At 53.6% G+C, this 16,951-nt stretch overlaps 1 protein-coding gene across 2 annotated transcripts; it reads left to right on the top strand.

The window, feature by feature from the left end:
• Mtch1 (mitochondrial carrier 1) lies at positions 1 to 14,963 on the top strand. Of its 2 annotated transcripts, none has more exons than XM_038342299.2 (12): positions 1 to 328; positions 4,618 to 4,702; positions 6,871 to 6,977; positions 7,259 to 7,336; positions 7,583 to 7,640; positions 7,902 to 7,953; positions 8,955 to 9,014; positions 11,010 to 11,154; positions 12,196 to 12,243; positions 12,355 to 12,422; positions 12,613 to 12,688; positions 14,264 to 14,963. In XM_038342299.2, exons 1-12 carry the CDS (start codon positions 8 to 10, stop codon positions 14,333 to 14,335), a joined length of 1,170 nt encoding a protein of 389 aa, XP_038198227.1. In that variant the 5' UTR covers positions 1 to 7; the 3' UTR covers positions 14,336 to 14,963. The 2 variants fall into 2 exon arrangements, with proteins under 2 accessions (XP_038198227.1, XP_038198228.1); XM_038342300.2 differs by having other exon boundaries at positions 11,010 to 11,103.
• Positions 14,964 to 16,951: the final 1,988 nt, after the last annotated feature.

Raw genomic sequence — 16,951 nt, forward strand, 5'->3', positions numbered from 1 at the left:
TGGCGCCATGGGGGCTTCGGACCCGGAAGTGGCGCCTTGGGCTCCCGGCGGCGCCGCGGGGATGGCGGGAGCCGGAGCTGGAGCAGGAGCTCGCGGCGGCGCGCCGGCGGGAGTCGAGGCCCGCGCTCGCGACCCGCCGCCCGCTCACCGCGCGCACCCTCGCCACCCTCGGCCCGCGGCTCAGCCGTCGGGGCGCAGGATGGACGGCGGCGCGGGGGGTCCGGGCTCCGGGGACAACGCCCCGACCACCGAGGCGCTGTTCGTGGCGCTGGGCGCGGGCGTGACGGCTCTGAGCCACCCGCTGCTCTACGTGAAGCTGCTGATCCAGGTGCGGCCGAGGGTGCTGCGGGAGGATGACGATGGGGGTGTGCGATGTGGGGGTGCAGGGAGGGGGCTAAGGGACGCCGGTGACAGACGTGGAATAGGAAGAGATTTGGGGGTGCAGGGAGGGGGCTAAGGGACGCGACTGACAGACGTGGGATAGGAGGGGGTTGGGGGTGCAAGGGGGGCGATAAGATATGAGAGATAAATAGTCGGAGGCAGTGGGCTTGAGATTACGAAGGGTAATGGATTTGGAGTGCGAGAAGAAACCACAGAGCTGGGGGAGGGCCGAGAAATTTTGGTGAATGGGAAGAGGAGGGCTGGGGACGTAAGCAAAGTGTTTAAAAGGTGAATCCATTTGAGGCAGAGGACAACGGGGTCTGGATTTATAGGGATGGATAAAAGCGCTTTTGAGGGACAAAGGAGTGGGCACTGGGGCCAAAAATCTGGGAGGGAGAGAATGCAACAGGAAAAAGCGATCGGTTTACTTGAGAAGGGGGCTGTGGATTTGATGGCGACGACAGATTTGGTGGGAGGAGGGGCCTCCGCATTGGGGGAGTGGAGCCGTGGTAGCTACGAGTCTGGAGAGGGGAGCCAGGAGGCGGCTTTCAGGGGGAAGGGATGACGCATTTATGAGAGGAAGGAAATGGAATTGCAGTGGTTGTGTCTGCGTGGGTGGGAATGGGCAGAAAGGGCAGTGGGGATAGGCACAATAGGTAAGGGCCGGCTAAAACTGAGCCAAGGTAGGGATGTCTAGACTCTAGGATGCTTGGACATATAACGTTTTTTGTTTTTTGTTTTTTGTTTTTTGCTTGTTGCCAGTGATGCAGTTCAGAAAGAGGATGATGGGAGGAGAAAGGCGGGATGGGGGATGGGGGAGATGGAAGAACGTGTTCATTTGGCAGAACTAGGTGGGTGTGATGGGGGTGGGGACACTTTGATTGGCATGGTTCAGTCTCAGACTGATAGCCAAAGATGTTTTCTAGAAATTTCCAGTTCAGAGGAGTGGAGGATGGGTAGTGAAAATTGAGATGGAGACCCAGCTAAGATCTGAGGATTGATTTAAGGCCAGTGGGTGTGAGGTTTTACTGTCCTTGTAATAGAACTGAGAGAATCAGGAATGCGTTTGGAATAAGAAGGCCTTGAGAATGGGAATCATTGAAGCTCTGGGGGATGGGGCTGTAGAATCTGGAATTTGACTAGAAAATATGACAAGGAATGAGAAGACGCAATCAGGGCCACTGGGCATCAAACTGACAGGTTTGGAGGTGGCTGATGGGACATTTACAGCATTAGGATTTCCAGCACGCTGAGCCTCAGCTTGGGAGAAACACTGCGCTTTGGAGGTATTTTGAGTAGAGCTGATGGGTTGAGAGTTGAAAGCTGGACCTTAGAATGACAGGTGGAGTGTCTGTGGGGTGGGGTGGGTGGGGGGACTGCTGGGTGCCAGGAATGGGTGGACTGCATGGGAGGGCCCTGGGTGGTGTTAGTATACAGGTTTGAAAAGAAGAATGACATCAAAGGGTTTTGGAACAGGACCTGGAGTGTGCGTGGGAGCCCAAGGGTGGCGAGAACTCGATGGCAGGGGTAAGGACTGAAGAGCTCGGTTGGGGGTGACAGCTAAGGCGAGAGCTTAATGGGTGTAGCTTAGCAATCAGAGTAACACTGGGGAAAAGTACTAATAATGACAGGTTGTCTTTTGCAGGGAGCAGGTGTGCAGTGCTAGATGGAGGTTGCCTGCAGTGAGGGAAGAAAACGTAAGGCCTTAGATCAAGACTGTGGGTGTCAGGGTGGAGGTGGCACAGGCTTGAAGGTGGTGAACTGGCTCTGCTGGTATTAGGTTCACAATGCTGGATGTGGTCAGGACACACAGAAACACATTTGGGTGAGCATGACGGGAACAGATCATGGAGAACTTGACCATGGCTAACAGTGTGCCTTTGATGGTAACCCAGTGGACATTAGCAAAATAGACTCTCGGCCGGGCGGTGGTGGCGCACGCCTTTAATCCCAGCACTTGGAGGCAGAGGCAGGCGGATCTCTGAATTCAGGGCCAACCTGGTCTACAGAGCGAATTCCAGGACAACCAGGGCTACACAGAGAAACCCTGTCTGGGGTCAGAATAAAGACAATGCACTCACCAGATTTGGGTGACGTGAGCATGTGCGGCTGGGGGGGCAGGTTTCAGGGCTGGGCTGGAGCTGTAGTGTGAGCCTGGGAGGACAGCTCCGTAGCAGGAGCCTGGGGCTGGAAGTTAGGAGCACAAAGGAAGGACCCAACACTACTGAAGGAAGATGGCAGGAACTTCAGACTAGAAGAAAAGCTCTGGAAGGGAAAGCTGTTTGCCTGGCTCACCTGACTCTTCCCTGGATAAGCTCTGCAAGCTGCATTTTTTAATTTTAAAGACCTCACAATGAAAGGGTTTTGAAATTGTACAGTCAGGGTCTGTGAGATGGTTAGCGGCAGGTAGGCCACTCGTTGCTCAAACCTGAGGGTGTGAGTTCAACCCCTGGAACTTACAATCAAGGTGTCGAGAGAAAACCCGACTCCAGAGGTCTACCTACACAATGATAATAAAAAGAAGAATTAAACATTTGCGAGCAGTTGTCTTTAATATGTCTCAGAGGCGCACCCACAGGAATAGGGTAAACTTTGGAACCCCTTCCTAATGAAGATGAAGAAACAGCAGCAGGCAGCAAAGGGCCAGTGCGGTTTACAAGGCCAGGCCTCCTAACCTGTGGGCTTTGTCCTCTGCTACATCCAGCAGGTGCCGCTCCCGTCTGTGCTGAGGGCACAAGGCTAGTGTGCCACCCTTTGTGCCAAGTATGGTAGTCCTCACCCCCACATAGGCGCTGGTCTGTGCCCCTCATCTCATGGTAGCAGTTTCTCATTTATTGGCAAAATATTAGCGCCCTGGCCCCTCCACAGGGGCCTCATGTAGGTGTGGCTGACTCAGTCCTCTTGCTGTCCCTCTGTGGGTCAGACAGATCCTCGGTGATAATGCCCTGCTCTACAGTCTGCAGAAACAGGCCCTCTTGTCCTCGGGATACAGGGTGATTGAGACCTTGCCTGCTAAGCCTGGTACTGGCAGGGACAGATGGGGAGGTATTCGCCAGAGCCATAGAGGAACCGGGCAGGTGGCAGCAGAGTTGAGACCCAAGGCTGCCGTTTTGTCATTGTGGTGGGAATTAGGCTGGAATGAAGTTTTCTCCTGAAGATGGGAATGAATAGATTCATCTCAGAGGAGAATGGAGAATGAAGACTTAAAACTGGGGGCTGCAGGTCAGCGGATTGGTAAAGACATTGCTGTCAAGTGTGATGGATGACCTGAGTTCAAGCCCCAGAACCCTGAGTTCCAGGACACTACACAGTGAAACCCAGTCTTGGGTGGCGGGGATCCCCAGAACCCACATGACAGAAAGAGAACCAGTTTGTGCAGATTGTCCTCTGACCTCCGCTTGTATGCCATGACATATATGTGCACATAAGTTAATAAGTGTTAAAAAAATTTAAACAGTTGGGCAGTGGTGGCGCACGCCTTTAATCCCAGTACTTGGGAGGCAGAGGCAGGCAGATCTCTGAGTTAGAGGCCAGCCTGGCCTACAGAGCGGAGTTCTAGGATAGCCAAGGCTACACAGAAAAACCCTGTCTCAAAAACCAAACAAACTTAAACGTGTATCTCTGAGCCAATGAGATGACTCTGGATAAAGACACCTGAGGACTTGTATTGACTCCAAAGGATCTACATTGTGGAAGGAGAGAACCAGCTCAGCAAGTTGTCCTCTGACCTCCATTGCATACCTGGATGTGTGTGCCCGTACACAAATACACAGGGATGTAAAACAAATGTAGTAAAGCAACCTGAGTTCTATCCCCGAAGCCCACCTCAGAGTAGGAGAAGAGAATCTGCTCCACAAAGTTGTCCTCTGAGCACGCACATCTCAATCAACCTCCTTCCATCCTGCACACAGTCATAGACTACAAAGTAGCAAAAGGCTCTTAAGTAGTAAAATGTATCCCTTCTTCCATCCTGCACACAGTCATAGACTACAATGTAGCAAAAGGCTCTTAAGTAATAAAATGTAAGCCCGTGTGTGTACTGAGATCGTCTAGCATCGAGGTTGTGGGGGAAGTGGGATTTAGATTGAGGCCAGAGTGGGACCTAAGTCTGGGCATTGATGAAGGGTATCAGCTGATGCTCCCAGGGAGGTGTAGTTTAGTTGCGCATGTGTAGGAGGTAGCCACGAGCGAGGCGCCTTAGAGTGACCCTGTCCTTTGTCTCTGTTGATTCTGAAGGTGGGTCATGAGCCGATGCCCCCCACCCTTGGGACCAATGTGCTGGGGAGGAAGGTCCTCTACCTGCCGAGCTTCTTCACCTACGGTGAGTGCCACAGGCCCAACTAGCCTTGGGAGCCTGCTGTGCAGCCTGGCACTGGGAGCCAGTGCCAGCTCCAAGGAGGGGACCTGAGAGTGGCCGAGGCAGAGGAGTTGGGTAGGAACCTATTGGTGCTGCAGCCCAGGCTGCAGGACAGAGGCTGGTTCTAGAACTGGGCATTGGTGGTGGTGGGGGTGTGCAGCAGAGATTCTCTACAGATACACGAACTTGTACAACCGCTTGTCTGCCCCAGCCCCACGAACAGCACTGGTTCCTCCCTGTGGGGAGGTTGGTCTGACGAGATACCCACCTCTCTGGCTCCGCTGCTGTTCTCAGGCTGTGGGTGACAGCTGGCTAGGGCATGGTAGGATGTGTCTCCCTGACCCCTCCTGCCAGCACAAGGGATCTTAAAATGCCTTTCCGAGTTTACTGCCTGCGTCCCATTCCGGACCTCTCTTACCCATTTGGCTAATCTAGAATGTTCTTTTTGAGTCTCCCCTGCTACATAACCTGGTTCTTGACCTCTGAGTCTCCTTCTCCAGCACACATTAAATGTTGGCAGAATCACAGGTCAGGTTCTTTTCCAGTTTTGCCTCCAGTTCCGAGTGTAGCATGTAGGCCCAGGCAGAATGGCCATTTTGTGGGGACATGTGTTTGTGTTTCTTTTAAGATTTTTGATGTAGGAGAACTATGCAAGTAGAGCACCCCCACCCACCATTGTACACAAAGATAACGTGATAACCCGGCTTTCTCAGATTTGACCATGGCAGCTGGCGCCGTTAGGAAGGACTTGTGTCTGATGTCATGCCTGTTCACATGGGACCATCCTGACCTTTTAAGGGTCCCTCCTTGCTAGCGTGAGCCAGGTTCTGAGGCGCCCCCACCCAGGTTTTATAAATGTTTCAGATCAGATGTCAAGAACGGATGTCAGCGGGGCTCTTCTGGACACTGGCTGCTCCTGGGTCAGGAAGTGCCGGCTGTCTGGCTGTCTAGAACTGTCTGGCCAGTGTCTCCTCCCCCACAGCTGTGGACATTGTGTGGTGTACGGCTGGAATCCCTGGGGGTTTGCAGGCTCTGCAGAAAGGGCTTGAGGAGTTGGGCGGCGCGGCTCCGGAGAAGGCCTCTGGACAGTGCTGTCTCGTACTGGACAGCTGAGCACAGAAGTGGGAAAATCCGAGAGCTGGCTCTGTGAGAGCCTGCCCCTCAGTCCAGAGTCGAGCTCTGCTCAGTTCATTGTCCAGCCTCCGGCACCCTCATCTCCTCCCCCACTCCCCTCCTCAGGAAGCTGTTTATGCAGGTAACAGGTGTACTGCCTGTCCCTAGAAGCCCTTGCTGGGTGTGACGTGAAGGCATCTGGCAGCTATGCTGCAGAGGAGAAAAGGGCACACATGCTCGCCACTGCCTGTGTGCGTCATGTTTGTGTTCTGTGCTAGAGAGCTGACGTCACAGGTCTGAAAGGGGATCCAGTTGAGGGAATATTCTGTTGGCTTCCAGGGTTTAGAGAAGCACGTTACCTTCTTGAACATGGATTAAATGTAAAGTAGGGAGTGCAAGACATGTCACACTGAGTGTGAAATACAGCAGTGGGGACAGGAAGTCCCCATTGCCACCTGACCATCCAGGGTCTCTCCCAGTGCTGCTCTGTTTCTACCTTGTCCCTTACTAACAGGAGCCAGAGGTGTCAAGTGTCGTCCTAGGTATAGCACAGCATGGTAATGGTTATAGCGTGGCCCACAGACCTTCCTAGGCCTGTCTAACTAACCATGCCCTTCCTTTCCCCCTCCCTTAGGTAGGGAAGGTCATCTCTGCTTGTGGGCAACCCACCCCCACCCCAAGAAAAATATAAGCAGCTGAAATTGGTTTTGGATTACAGCATTCCAGCTGCTGAGTTGAGAAACGACAGTTGAGTTTGCCAAGTAGTTTTCAAAGCTAAGGAAAAGAAAGAAAGGAAGCACGAAAGAAGTCAGATGGGCTTATTTGTCAGAAGAACTGTGGAACGCTTTACCAAAAGAGACAGATCAGGTGACACTTGGGTTGGAGCTGGCTTGTGTCAGACCCTGGACACACACCCTGGCTGCGTTTAGCAGTGATTGGGAAACCACTGGTCTGGGTGTGTGGTCCAGCAGTGGGTGTCCTGGGCTGGGCGTGATGCCACCCCCTTTGCCTTCTTACAGCCAAGTACATTGTCCAGGTGGATGGGAAGATAGGGCTGTTCCGGGGCCTGAGCCCCCGCCTGATGTCCAACGCCCTGTCCACTGTGACCCGGGGCAGCATGAAGAAGGTAAGCAGTGGCCCAGGGTTCCCCAGGCTCCAGTCACAGTCGGGTGCAATCTGCCGGCCCTGGTCCCACTTCTCCACGCAGACTCCAGTGAATAGCCCCTGGGCTTGTGCTTGGGAGGCCCCTACCCCACTGTCCTCCCTCTTTCCCACAGCTGTGGCAGCAGTGATGGTGGCCTTGCCCCTCAGTTCCCCAAGCCTGGTGGTTACCGACAGCCCAGACAACAGACAGAGTGCCTGTCCCTTAGGCGCTCATCTGTGATTCATGACTCTGTTTGTGGCCAGGTTTTCCCTCCAGACGAGATCGAGCAGGTTTCCAATAAGGACGACATGAAGACTTCACTGAAGAAAGTTGTGAAAGAGGTTGGTGCCAAGGGACAGAGAGGAGACTTCTCATCCCCAGGTGGACACTGCAGGGGCTCTCCCTCCCTAAAGCCTGTGAAGCCGCTCTGGCCCAGGGTGGCAGCACATCTGGGGAAGCCACAGGGTCGGGGTGGGCCGCATCTGTGGTAGACCCAGGCCTGAGGAGGGAATCCGGGTTTCTCCATGTAGTCTTGTGTTTCCCTGTGGATAGAAGCCTGACAGTCCCCACCCTCCTCTCTCTCACAGACGTCCTATGAAATGATGATGCAGTGTGTGTCGCGCATGCTGGCCCATCCTTTACATGGTAAGGACCATACTGCTGAGCCCGCTACAGTGCAGTGGGTGGGGTGGGCTGGCCCCTTCCGGACACAACAGAAGCCGCGGTAGATGATGACTGGGAAGACTGGCGGGGGAGGGGGTGGGAGGAGACTGGCTGTGCCCTTCCACAGGCGATACTGTGGCTGTGGGGTCCGAGGACCACCCCTCCTGAGCTGCACTGGACGCCCCAGGGGTCGGGTGCCAGCAGTTTCCCTCCAGGTCACCCCAGTGCTTTCTCTCTCCTCAGTCATCTCAATGCGCTGCATGGTGCAGTTTGTGGGACGGGAGGCCAAGTACAGGTAGGTAATTCTTGAATATCTGTACTCTTCTGGCGGGGGATAGATTGTTTACCGATTCACTTCTGAGGAATGTCCCTGCCTCATGTGATTCTCTAAATGAGCCTCAGCTCCTTGCAGAGTGAGGTGCGGAGCCTCAATGCCCTGTGCTGGAGTTTGGGTTAAGTGTGAGCTGGGGTTCCCTCCTGGACTTCTCAGTTTCTCTGGCTCCCGAAACCTGGCTTTCTGCTCTTCTCATCCTCCACCTAGAAGCTCCCTTCTCCTCACACGCCCAGATTCAGCTCAGGCCAGGAGGCCCATGGCCCAAGCACACAGCCTTTTCCGCTGCTGTTTCCTGACTTCGGTTGTTTTCTTCAGCCAGGATGCTTGGCTCTGGGTTCACTCATGGGAGTTGTTTGATTCCCCAGACTGAGATATGAAGTTGGTAAATGACCCGAGGGGACAGCTTGGCTGAAACCCCAGTGGGTCAGGCCACCGTCACAAGAAGAACATAGGGTATGATAGGGCTGGGAGCCCGCCACCAGCTCTAGCTAGCCAGGCTTGTATGCCTGCCTCTTCCACCTGGGCATTGCAGCGCCTCTGTGCAGGCCAGCTGTTTCCAGTCACAGGTCAGAGGTGACTGTGGAGCCAGGAAGCCGTAGCCTGCCTTCCCGCTAATCTCCTGCAGGCAGCCGCAGGGCTCTTGACCCCAGGCTTGCCGAGTGGGGGGGGACTGAAGTGTTTTACTGGGTTGACCCCAGGCCTTCCAGCTGCAGTGCCCTCTGCTGCCCAGTGCAGGTGATCTTGTCTGCTCTCACTCGCCTTTCTGTCTTCTGCCCTGTGGGTTGCTGCGCCCCAGCATCCACGAGTGGTTTAATAAATTCATCTTACCCCAAAAGAAGGTTGCTTCTCCCCTATGGTCCTTCCTGGTGACAGACTCCCACTCTGACTTGTGCTTGCTGATCTGAGTAAGGCTGGAAGGTAGCCTTCTGCTAGGTGACCTTGTCTCCATCTTGCCTCCCCAGTGGCGTCCTGAGCTCCATTGGGAAGATTTTCAAGGAGGAGGGACTGCTGGGATTCTTCGTGTACGTGAGTCTATCCCAGTACCGGCCACACATGGCTCCGCTAACAGGTGTGCTCTCCTCACCACAGAGTGGGCCAGGCTCAGCAGCTGCTGCCCAGCTGTGTTGCACTTCATGGCATGGTGGAGACCAGAGCTGTCCATGTGACCCGAAAGGGTCACAGCTTAGGTGAAAATGGACGTGGGCAAGGGATATAACTTAGTGATAGGGTGTGGCATGCCTGAGGGCCTAGGCTCTGCACCCAGCACCACACACACACACACAATCTCATGCTAGGGAGAGGAGCTAGCCAGCCCCTGCCAGGCCTCATCTGGGCTCTGGGGTTGCCAGGGACACAGAACTCGACTTCAGAAGTTCTGCATAATCCTTGGTGCCGTTGCCAAAGGTGACTGTCAAGCTACGACTTGGACTAAGGTTTGAGTGTTGGCAGTGGGGCTCTGTTCGGACAATTAGTGGACTTTGAATGCTCAGTATGATTTGCTCAGAAGTCCATGTTTCTGACTTCTTATAACAAGTCAGAAAACCTGACCTTGTTGGGCCTGTGTTTCCACAGGGCAGCCATTAACAGAGGTACAGAGGCCTGTGTCTCTGGGTATATGATCTCCTGAGGGCCACAGACCTGGCACTGTTGGTTTTGAGCCCAGCTTACTTACCCACAAAGAAAGATCAGACCATAAAGACTTTTCAGAAAGAATGTGTGTCAGGCAGCCAAGGAGGCAGGCTGACAGTGTGGCTTTTGTTTTGCTACTTGAAGGTCTAGGCAGTGGTGTACAGTGGTCATGCGCATTGTCAGAGACCAGCTTTGACAAAAATGCCACTTACTAGGGTAGAAGCATGGGGATGAGAAAAGTAGTAAAGAAGATAAAGATGCAAGTGAAAATAATAACACAGAAACATAGATAGTACCTGGAGGGAGTTCCAGTGAATGCTGAAATCTTCCGTGTTTAATTTCCGACTGCTTAAAATACCTGACCCCCAAAGCTAGGAGTAAGATAAAAACTGCATTAACATGATACAAGGAAGTGAACAGACCAGTTGTAGGTAAACATTTTGTTGCTAGAATAAGACAAGTAACACACCCTAGATCAGTTAAGTGTTGCTCAGCTCTAAATGGCCGTAGAGCAAGGTTGAGAAACCCATCCCTGTACTCACACCCATGTGTAAGAGTCCACAAGTGCCCGTGACACACTCCAGCCCTGGGCAGCTCGTGACTGGGGTCCTCTGCAGCACATGCTTGTTGTGGGTGGCTTTGGAGAAGGGATGCATATAGGTATAGTCTCTGCACCCACTGGGGAATGGTGCATCTGCCGAGATGTTTGTTGACCGCCCTTAGAACACTGGTGTGCTACTTAGTTAACTTTCTTGGACTTTCAGATTTTTTTTTAAATTTATGTATGTGTTGCTTTTATGTGTGTGCCTGTGTGAGTTTGTGTGTACCGGGTTTACACAGGAGCCATGGGTGCCAGAGGAAGTCTCAGATCCCTAGAACTAGAGCCGAGCCGGGTCCTTTGTAAGAGCAAGAGGCCTCTAAACTGCCTGGTGTCTCTCTGGCACCTCAGCAACCTCACAGGGAACCTTACGATCCAGAGAATGGTTTGCCCTGAAGCATCTCCACAGGGAAGCTGTCCTTGCAAGCACTTGTGTGGTGCATTGCAAGCACATGCATGATGCATTGTTGGTGGAACATTCCAGGGTGAAGGACAGAGACACTGAGAGTTGGTCGGGTGAGTGACCAGGAGAAGCTGCCAGCTGCCAGGCATTCCTTTGTGACCTGTATTTGTCCTGCTATCACACTGGGACACTGGGGCTTCTGAGAGTAGCTTATGATACCACTAATCAGCTTGTGACACCCGAGACCTCCATGTGGGAGGAGGACCGCCGCTATTCTCCCAGGCCCTCCCGAAGGCTGGGCCTGGGTGCTGCAGGTATAAGCTGGGTGCAGCCTTCCCAGCTCCTGGGTCTCGACCCTGCTCATCTCTGCTCACCTTGTTTTTTTAGCGGCTTAATTCCTCACCTCCTGGGCGATGTGGTTTTCTTATGGGGCTGTAACCTGCTGGCCCACTTCATCAATGCCTACCTGGTGGATGACAGCGTGAGTGACACCCCAGGGGGGCTGGGGAACGACCAGAATCCAGGTTCCCAGGTTGGTTGGAACAAGGGCTTGCCTTTCTTTCTGTGTGCTGATGCCCAGGGGCTGGGACAGGCTGGGATTTGGGGATTTTCTTGACCTGGATGAGAGGGGGCCCTGACTGTCCCTAGCGCTGGGGAGATGAGATTACCCTGACCCCTGCCTAGATAAAGTAAAGTAATTCCGTCTCTATAGTGTTAGAAGTGGGCCCTAGTTTATACAAAGCTTTGGCAGATGAGGGCAGCTAATAGCTCCAGTTCTTTATTATACGTCCTGCTTTAAAACCCACTGTGAGCGGGCCAGTGGTGGCACATGCCTTTAATCCCAGCACTCAGGTGGCAGAGGCGGGGGATCTTGGAGTTTGAGGCCAGCCTGGTCTACAGAGTGAGTTCCAGGACAGCCAGGGCTATACAGAGAAAGCCTGTCTCAAAAAACAAACAAAAGAATCCCACTGTGGCCTGGCATGTAGTCACAGCACCTTGGAGCAGAGGCAGGAGAATTATGTAGTCAAGGCCATCTCAGACTGTAGATGGACACTGAACCTACAGTGCCTCTCCGTGACCATAGTGACCTTTGGTCCTGGCAGCACAGGTGTGCTATCCTGGGCCAGGTGGTGCCCTCTGTGTCAGCCTGCAGACCTCACCTGCAGGGGTCAGGCATCAGAAGGCCCGGGCACTTGAAAGTTTGATGGCTTCTGCTCAACCAAAATAAGGATTAGGGACTCACAGCCGGTTAGGGTTCCTGGAAGCCAGGCATTCTGAAAGCAGGAATGGCCAGACCTGGAAGGATAGGGGAGGAGATCATTTGGTCATTCATGGTCCATGGGGTGTCTGTTGGCTCCAGTTGGCAGTCCTGGGGGAGACTGGTGGGTGGATCTTCCCTGCCCGTTCAGTGTCTACAAATTAAAGCAGTTTTGTGGAGCTACACCCTCATCTGCAGGAACTGGCCTGGAAAAGGGGGTATGAAGGGTGAGATGAGGCCGGGTGAGGGTACCACAGACCTAAAAGTCTGCCCCTAACATCCCTGTGGTAAACGCTGCTTCCTTTCTGTCTACAGTTCAGCCAGGCCCTGGCCATCAGGAGCTATACGAAGTTTGTGATGGGGGTAAGTCCTGCTGACTGCCTTCTTAGGCCAGGGTGGGCTGGAGACAGGTCTCATTTGCCTTGGAGGACCCGGTAAGAGGCATGCTGGCACTGAGGTCTGTCTGTCTTTCAGATTGCAGTAAGCATGCTGACCTACCCCTTCCTGCTTGTTGGAGATCTCATGGCTGTGAACAACTGTGGGTATGTGTGTACCCTTCCACCTGGCCCCCTGCCAAGGCTGCTGGGACATTCAGATGAGCCCTTGCAGCCCCTCCACCTACACATAATTTCCTGTGGGTTAGCATGGTGTCTGGGTGGGCATAGGGCACAGCGCCTGAGTTCTCTGCCCTCTTTGACGATGTGTCTAAGGACCCCTGTTCTCCCTCCACAGGCTGCAGGCTGGACTCCCTCCTTATTCCCCTGTGTTCAAGTCCTGGATCCACTGCTGGAAGTACCTGAGCGTGCAGGTGAGCAGCTAGAAGCGGGGAGGGGGGGTGTTCTTGGCTGCTCCGGAGGAGACACACCTGCTCTGAGACATTCACAAGGTCACCTTTCAAAAAGGCCTCTGTACTAAGTAGGTACTAAGTAGTCCCAGCTCTGGCTGAGAGGAGAAAGTCACATGAGGCTGAAGCTCAGGGCCTGGGCAACAGTGAAAACCTGTGAACAAAGGGCCAGGCGGTAGTGGCGCATGCTTTTTAATCCCAGCACTCAGAGGCAGAGTCAAGCGGATTTCTGTAAGTTCGAGGCCAGCCTGATCTACAAGAGCTAGTTCCAGGACAGGCTCCAAAGCTACACAGAGAAACCCTGTCTCGAGAAGCCAAATAAATGCTGTACCTTCTTTGGAGGTGGGAGCTAGCAGAGACCAAGAACTCAGTCCCCAGTAAGAAGGGTGTCTGGGATGCCTTCAGCCAAACTCCTCCATAGGCCCTTTCTGGACCTGGGGGATCTTCGGGGTTCATCTGGGTCGGATGGGAGTCTGGCAGGGACAGCCATGGTTTCTGGGGCTCTGTACTGAAGCCTCCTGCTGGATATAGCTTTTGGGGGTCAGTGGCCAGGGACCAAGCTCATGGCTAGGAGCAGGTGCTTGCCTTTTCTTGGCCTTACTTTGCTACCAGTCAAATGAAGCTCTGGCCTGAAGAAGAGCCAAGAGTGCCAAGTGCCCTTCAGGTAGAGAATAGGTGGAATGGGGTGAGGCGGCTCAGTGGGTAAAGGTGCTTGCGGTGCAAGCCTGACAGCCAGAGTTCATCCCCAGAATCCACCCAAAGGTGGAAGGAGAGAGCCAGCTCCTCAGAGTTGTCCTCTGCCCTGCACACGTGAGCCCTAGTGCACACACACCTCACCCCCAGCATATGCACACGCAATAACCGTTTAAAAGATTTTTTTAATCTTTACTCGGAGGGAGAAACAGAGTAAGAGGCAGAGTTCCCTCTAGCACCGCTCGTCGGGCTGCATCCTCAGCCTCCCCGTGGGGATTCCTGCAGGGTTGGGGCTGGGATTCCTGCTCAGCCATAGGTACTAGAGCCCCCAGGCATAAGGGAACACTTTCGTTTGGAGAGTGAACCCAGTGTCTTGTGCATGCTAGGCAAGCACTCTGCCACTGAGCTAGATCCATTTTCTGCCTCCCTTTTTTTTTAAAATTTGTTTATTTATTTGGTTTTGGTTTGGTTTGGTTTGGTTTGGTTTTCAAGAGCAAGTTTCTCTGTGTAGCTCTGGCTGTACTTGAACTCACAGAGATCCGCCTGCCTCTGCCTCCCGAGTGTTGGGGTTAAAGGTGTGCGCCACCACCGCTTGGCTCTCATCCCCTTTTACTTTTTATTTTTAGACAGGGTTTCACTAAGTTGCCCAGGCTGGCCATGAACTTGCTTTGTGGACCGGACCAACCCTGAATTAGTCTTGCTGGTGAAGGCAAAATCTGTCCTTGCTTTCATGACTGTGTCTTGTCCTTACACCCTTTCTGTGGCTCTGGGCCTCTGGGCCTCTTGCTTGTTTTACTCTGAGGAAGTATGGCCTCGTTCCCGCTGACTGCCTCTTTTCTCCCGCAGGGCCAGCTCTTCCGTGGCTCCAGCCTGCTTTTCCGCCGGGTGTCCTCAGGATCATGCTTTGCCCTTGAGTAACCTAAGTCGCCTGACCAAACATTTATGGGGTCTTGGCCTCCCCCTGGTGAGGGCCTGAGGGACTCCAGCCCAGTCCGGCTTCATGTCCATATTTGCCATGTGTCCATCCAGATGTGGGGCTGCTGGAGGTGGTTCACCTGGGACCCGAGGAAGCCTGGGGGAGCAGAGTTGGGGAAGAATCCCCTCCTGCCCAGAGGTACTTGAGTCTGTCTTGTACAAGGGCAGAGAAAGGCTGTGGAGGCAAAGGTCATGGGCAAAGGCTTACGGGATCAGGTCCCTCCACCTCCAGCCCAGCTCACCCTGCCACTCAGCCAGAAGCACCCATTCCTGCTTTGTAAATAGGGCGCCATCATGCCTGGGCCTGTGTTGGGAGGCTAGTGCTGTGTCCGGCCCTTGTCCTCAACGCTATTTTTCTGATTGAAGGGCAGTGCCTTCTCCTGATTGGGAAATCATGTGACTCCTAAGACTATCCCTCTCATTCGCTTGTCTGTGACGGTGACACCAAGTGTGAGGGTTGTCACCTGTGCAGTGTGTGAATACACACAGGTCACGCAGGCCAATGTCTAGTCCTCCCCTCGTGGTAAGATATGACCCCATCTCCTCAAATAAATGTATTGGTGGTAATTTGGACTTTTGTGGGAGCCTCTTTATTCTGTGAGCTTCGCCAGTCCCTTGTGCTGATGTCTTAGGTCTCTGGACTGCCAGTGTTTGCCCAGAGGTGTGACATGGCCTAGCTGTCTGTCCTCGGGGTTCAGACTGAGAGCAGCAGCTGGCACTTGGGCCTTCTGCCAGGGAGGTAGCAGCTATTCCAGAGAGTCCCACCCAAGCTACCAAGTGGCAGCTTTTGAAGGTGACTGTTTACAAGCCTTCAGAGCCTTCTGGTACAGCAGCCACATGGTTAGGGCAGAAGGAAATGGCCAGCCAGAGTGTCTGCCTTCCCTCCAGGGGCCTGGCGTGTGAGAGCTGCAGTCTGCTGCTTCTCTTGTCCCCTGAGAGGTAAGGTCTGGGTCATCCCCAGGCAGCTTTGGCAATCTGCTCTCCAATAGTCTAGTGGCAGGGACTCGGGGATAGGCCTGCTGGGTCCTGTGCTCATGAGCAGTGTGAGGCTCTGTGCTCTCACTGCTGTAGATTATGTCCCCTCTGCTGGAGAGCATCACCCCAGGTGGTGATGACCGGGGATGCTGCCCACATTGTGCTGTGTCTTTAGATCAGTGTCCCGAGGCTGTCAGCCCAGTGCACCCCCACAGTCACGATGCTGGGGGTGACTCTTCCTCTAGATTCTGTCTTTGCACTGGTCCTTCCAGTGACCCCCAGTTTTAGGGACACTTGTATTTCAAAGTTGAGCTGAGCTATCCCCTTACCATGACCTCCCAGAGGTTTCTAAGAAGCTGTCCAGCCTAACAAGGCTTTGGTGGCCTGACCATTCAGCACAGGAGGCCCTGCTGTTCCCAGGTACTATCCTAGGAGCTGGAGCAGGGGTCCTTATCGGTTAGGAGGTCTGGTAGCCTTAAGCATGGTGTAGGGCAGGAGCTGAGCTGCCAGTGAGGGGGACAGATGACTCTAGTGGGGATGTCCTGCAGGGAACCAGTGGCCTCCCTCTTAAGGACCTCCCTCTTAAGTGTCCCCCTCAGCAGCCCATGTCACTGCCAGCCCTAAGAAGCCTGGAAGCCGTGGCTTATAGTGTGAAAGGCTTTCTCAGGTCATCAAGGCCTCTGGGTGCCAGGCCTCTCCATCTTCTGTTGAACACAGTTCAGTCCTTACTGACATGTCCCCCTTCCAGCCCATTTTACGTCCCTCATCCTGTACCCCTGATCTTTGACAGAGCTGCAGGCCGCCAGCAGATGCTGGGCAAGTCAGGAAGAGCCACAGGGAAACCAGGATAGGCTTGGGCCTCTGAGGGCTCTGGTCCAGAGGCTCCCACCCCTGACCACTCAGGCCTAACACTAGCTCAAAAGAAGGCCCTTCAAGAAATGCAGCTGCTGTAACACCTGTAGATCAGCCAGATGCTAAAGTCATACTCTGACCACATGACCATCTCAGTAGACACAGAGAAGGAAGGCCTTTGAAGTCAACACTCTAACAATAAAATACTCAGGTAGACAAGGACTAAGATAGCATCCATGCAAAGTTCTCACGACTGGGGCTGGGGAGATGGGTCAGTCCGTAAGGTACCTGCTGCACAAGCATGAGAGTCCAAGTGTGATCCCTAGCACCCCCACAAAAGCTGGGTATGGCGATGCAGGTCTGTAACCCTAGCACTGGGGACAGGGTGAATGGGGAGTAGAGACAGATCCCTGAAGTGCATTGGCTAACTATCCTTGCCAAATTGAGCTCCAGCATCCCTGAGAGATGCCAGTTATCTCACAAAAACAAGGTGGCGGCTCCTTAGAGTGACACCCAAGATTGACCTCGACTGCACGCGCATATGCACACAGGAGTGCGACACACAATGCAGCTTTGTAGTGAAGAAAGCATTCATGCTGCAGAATGCATGAACCTCAAAGATATATTAAGTCATCACAAATACATTGATTTGGCAGGAATTTACATGAAAGTCAAACAGAGGCAAATGAGAGCCGTGAAATGGCTCAGCAGGTAAAGGTGTTTGTCACCACA

Source organism: Arvicola amphibius, chromosome 9, assembly GCF_903992535.2.
Source record: "Arvicola amphibius chromosome 9, mArvAmp1.2, whole genome shotgun sequence".
Lineage (NCBI taxonomy): Eukaryota > Metazoa > Chordata > Mammalia > Rodentia > Cricetidae > Arvicola > Arvicola amphibius.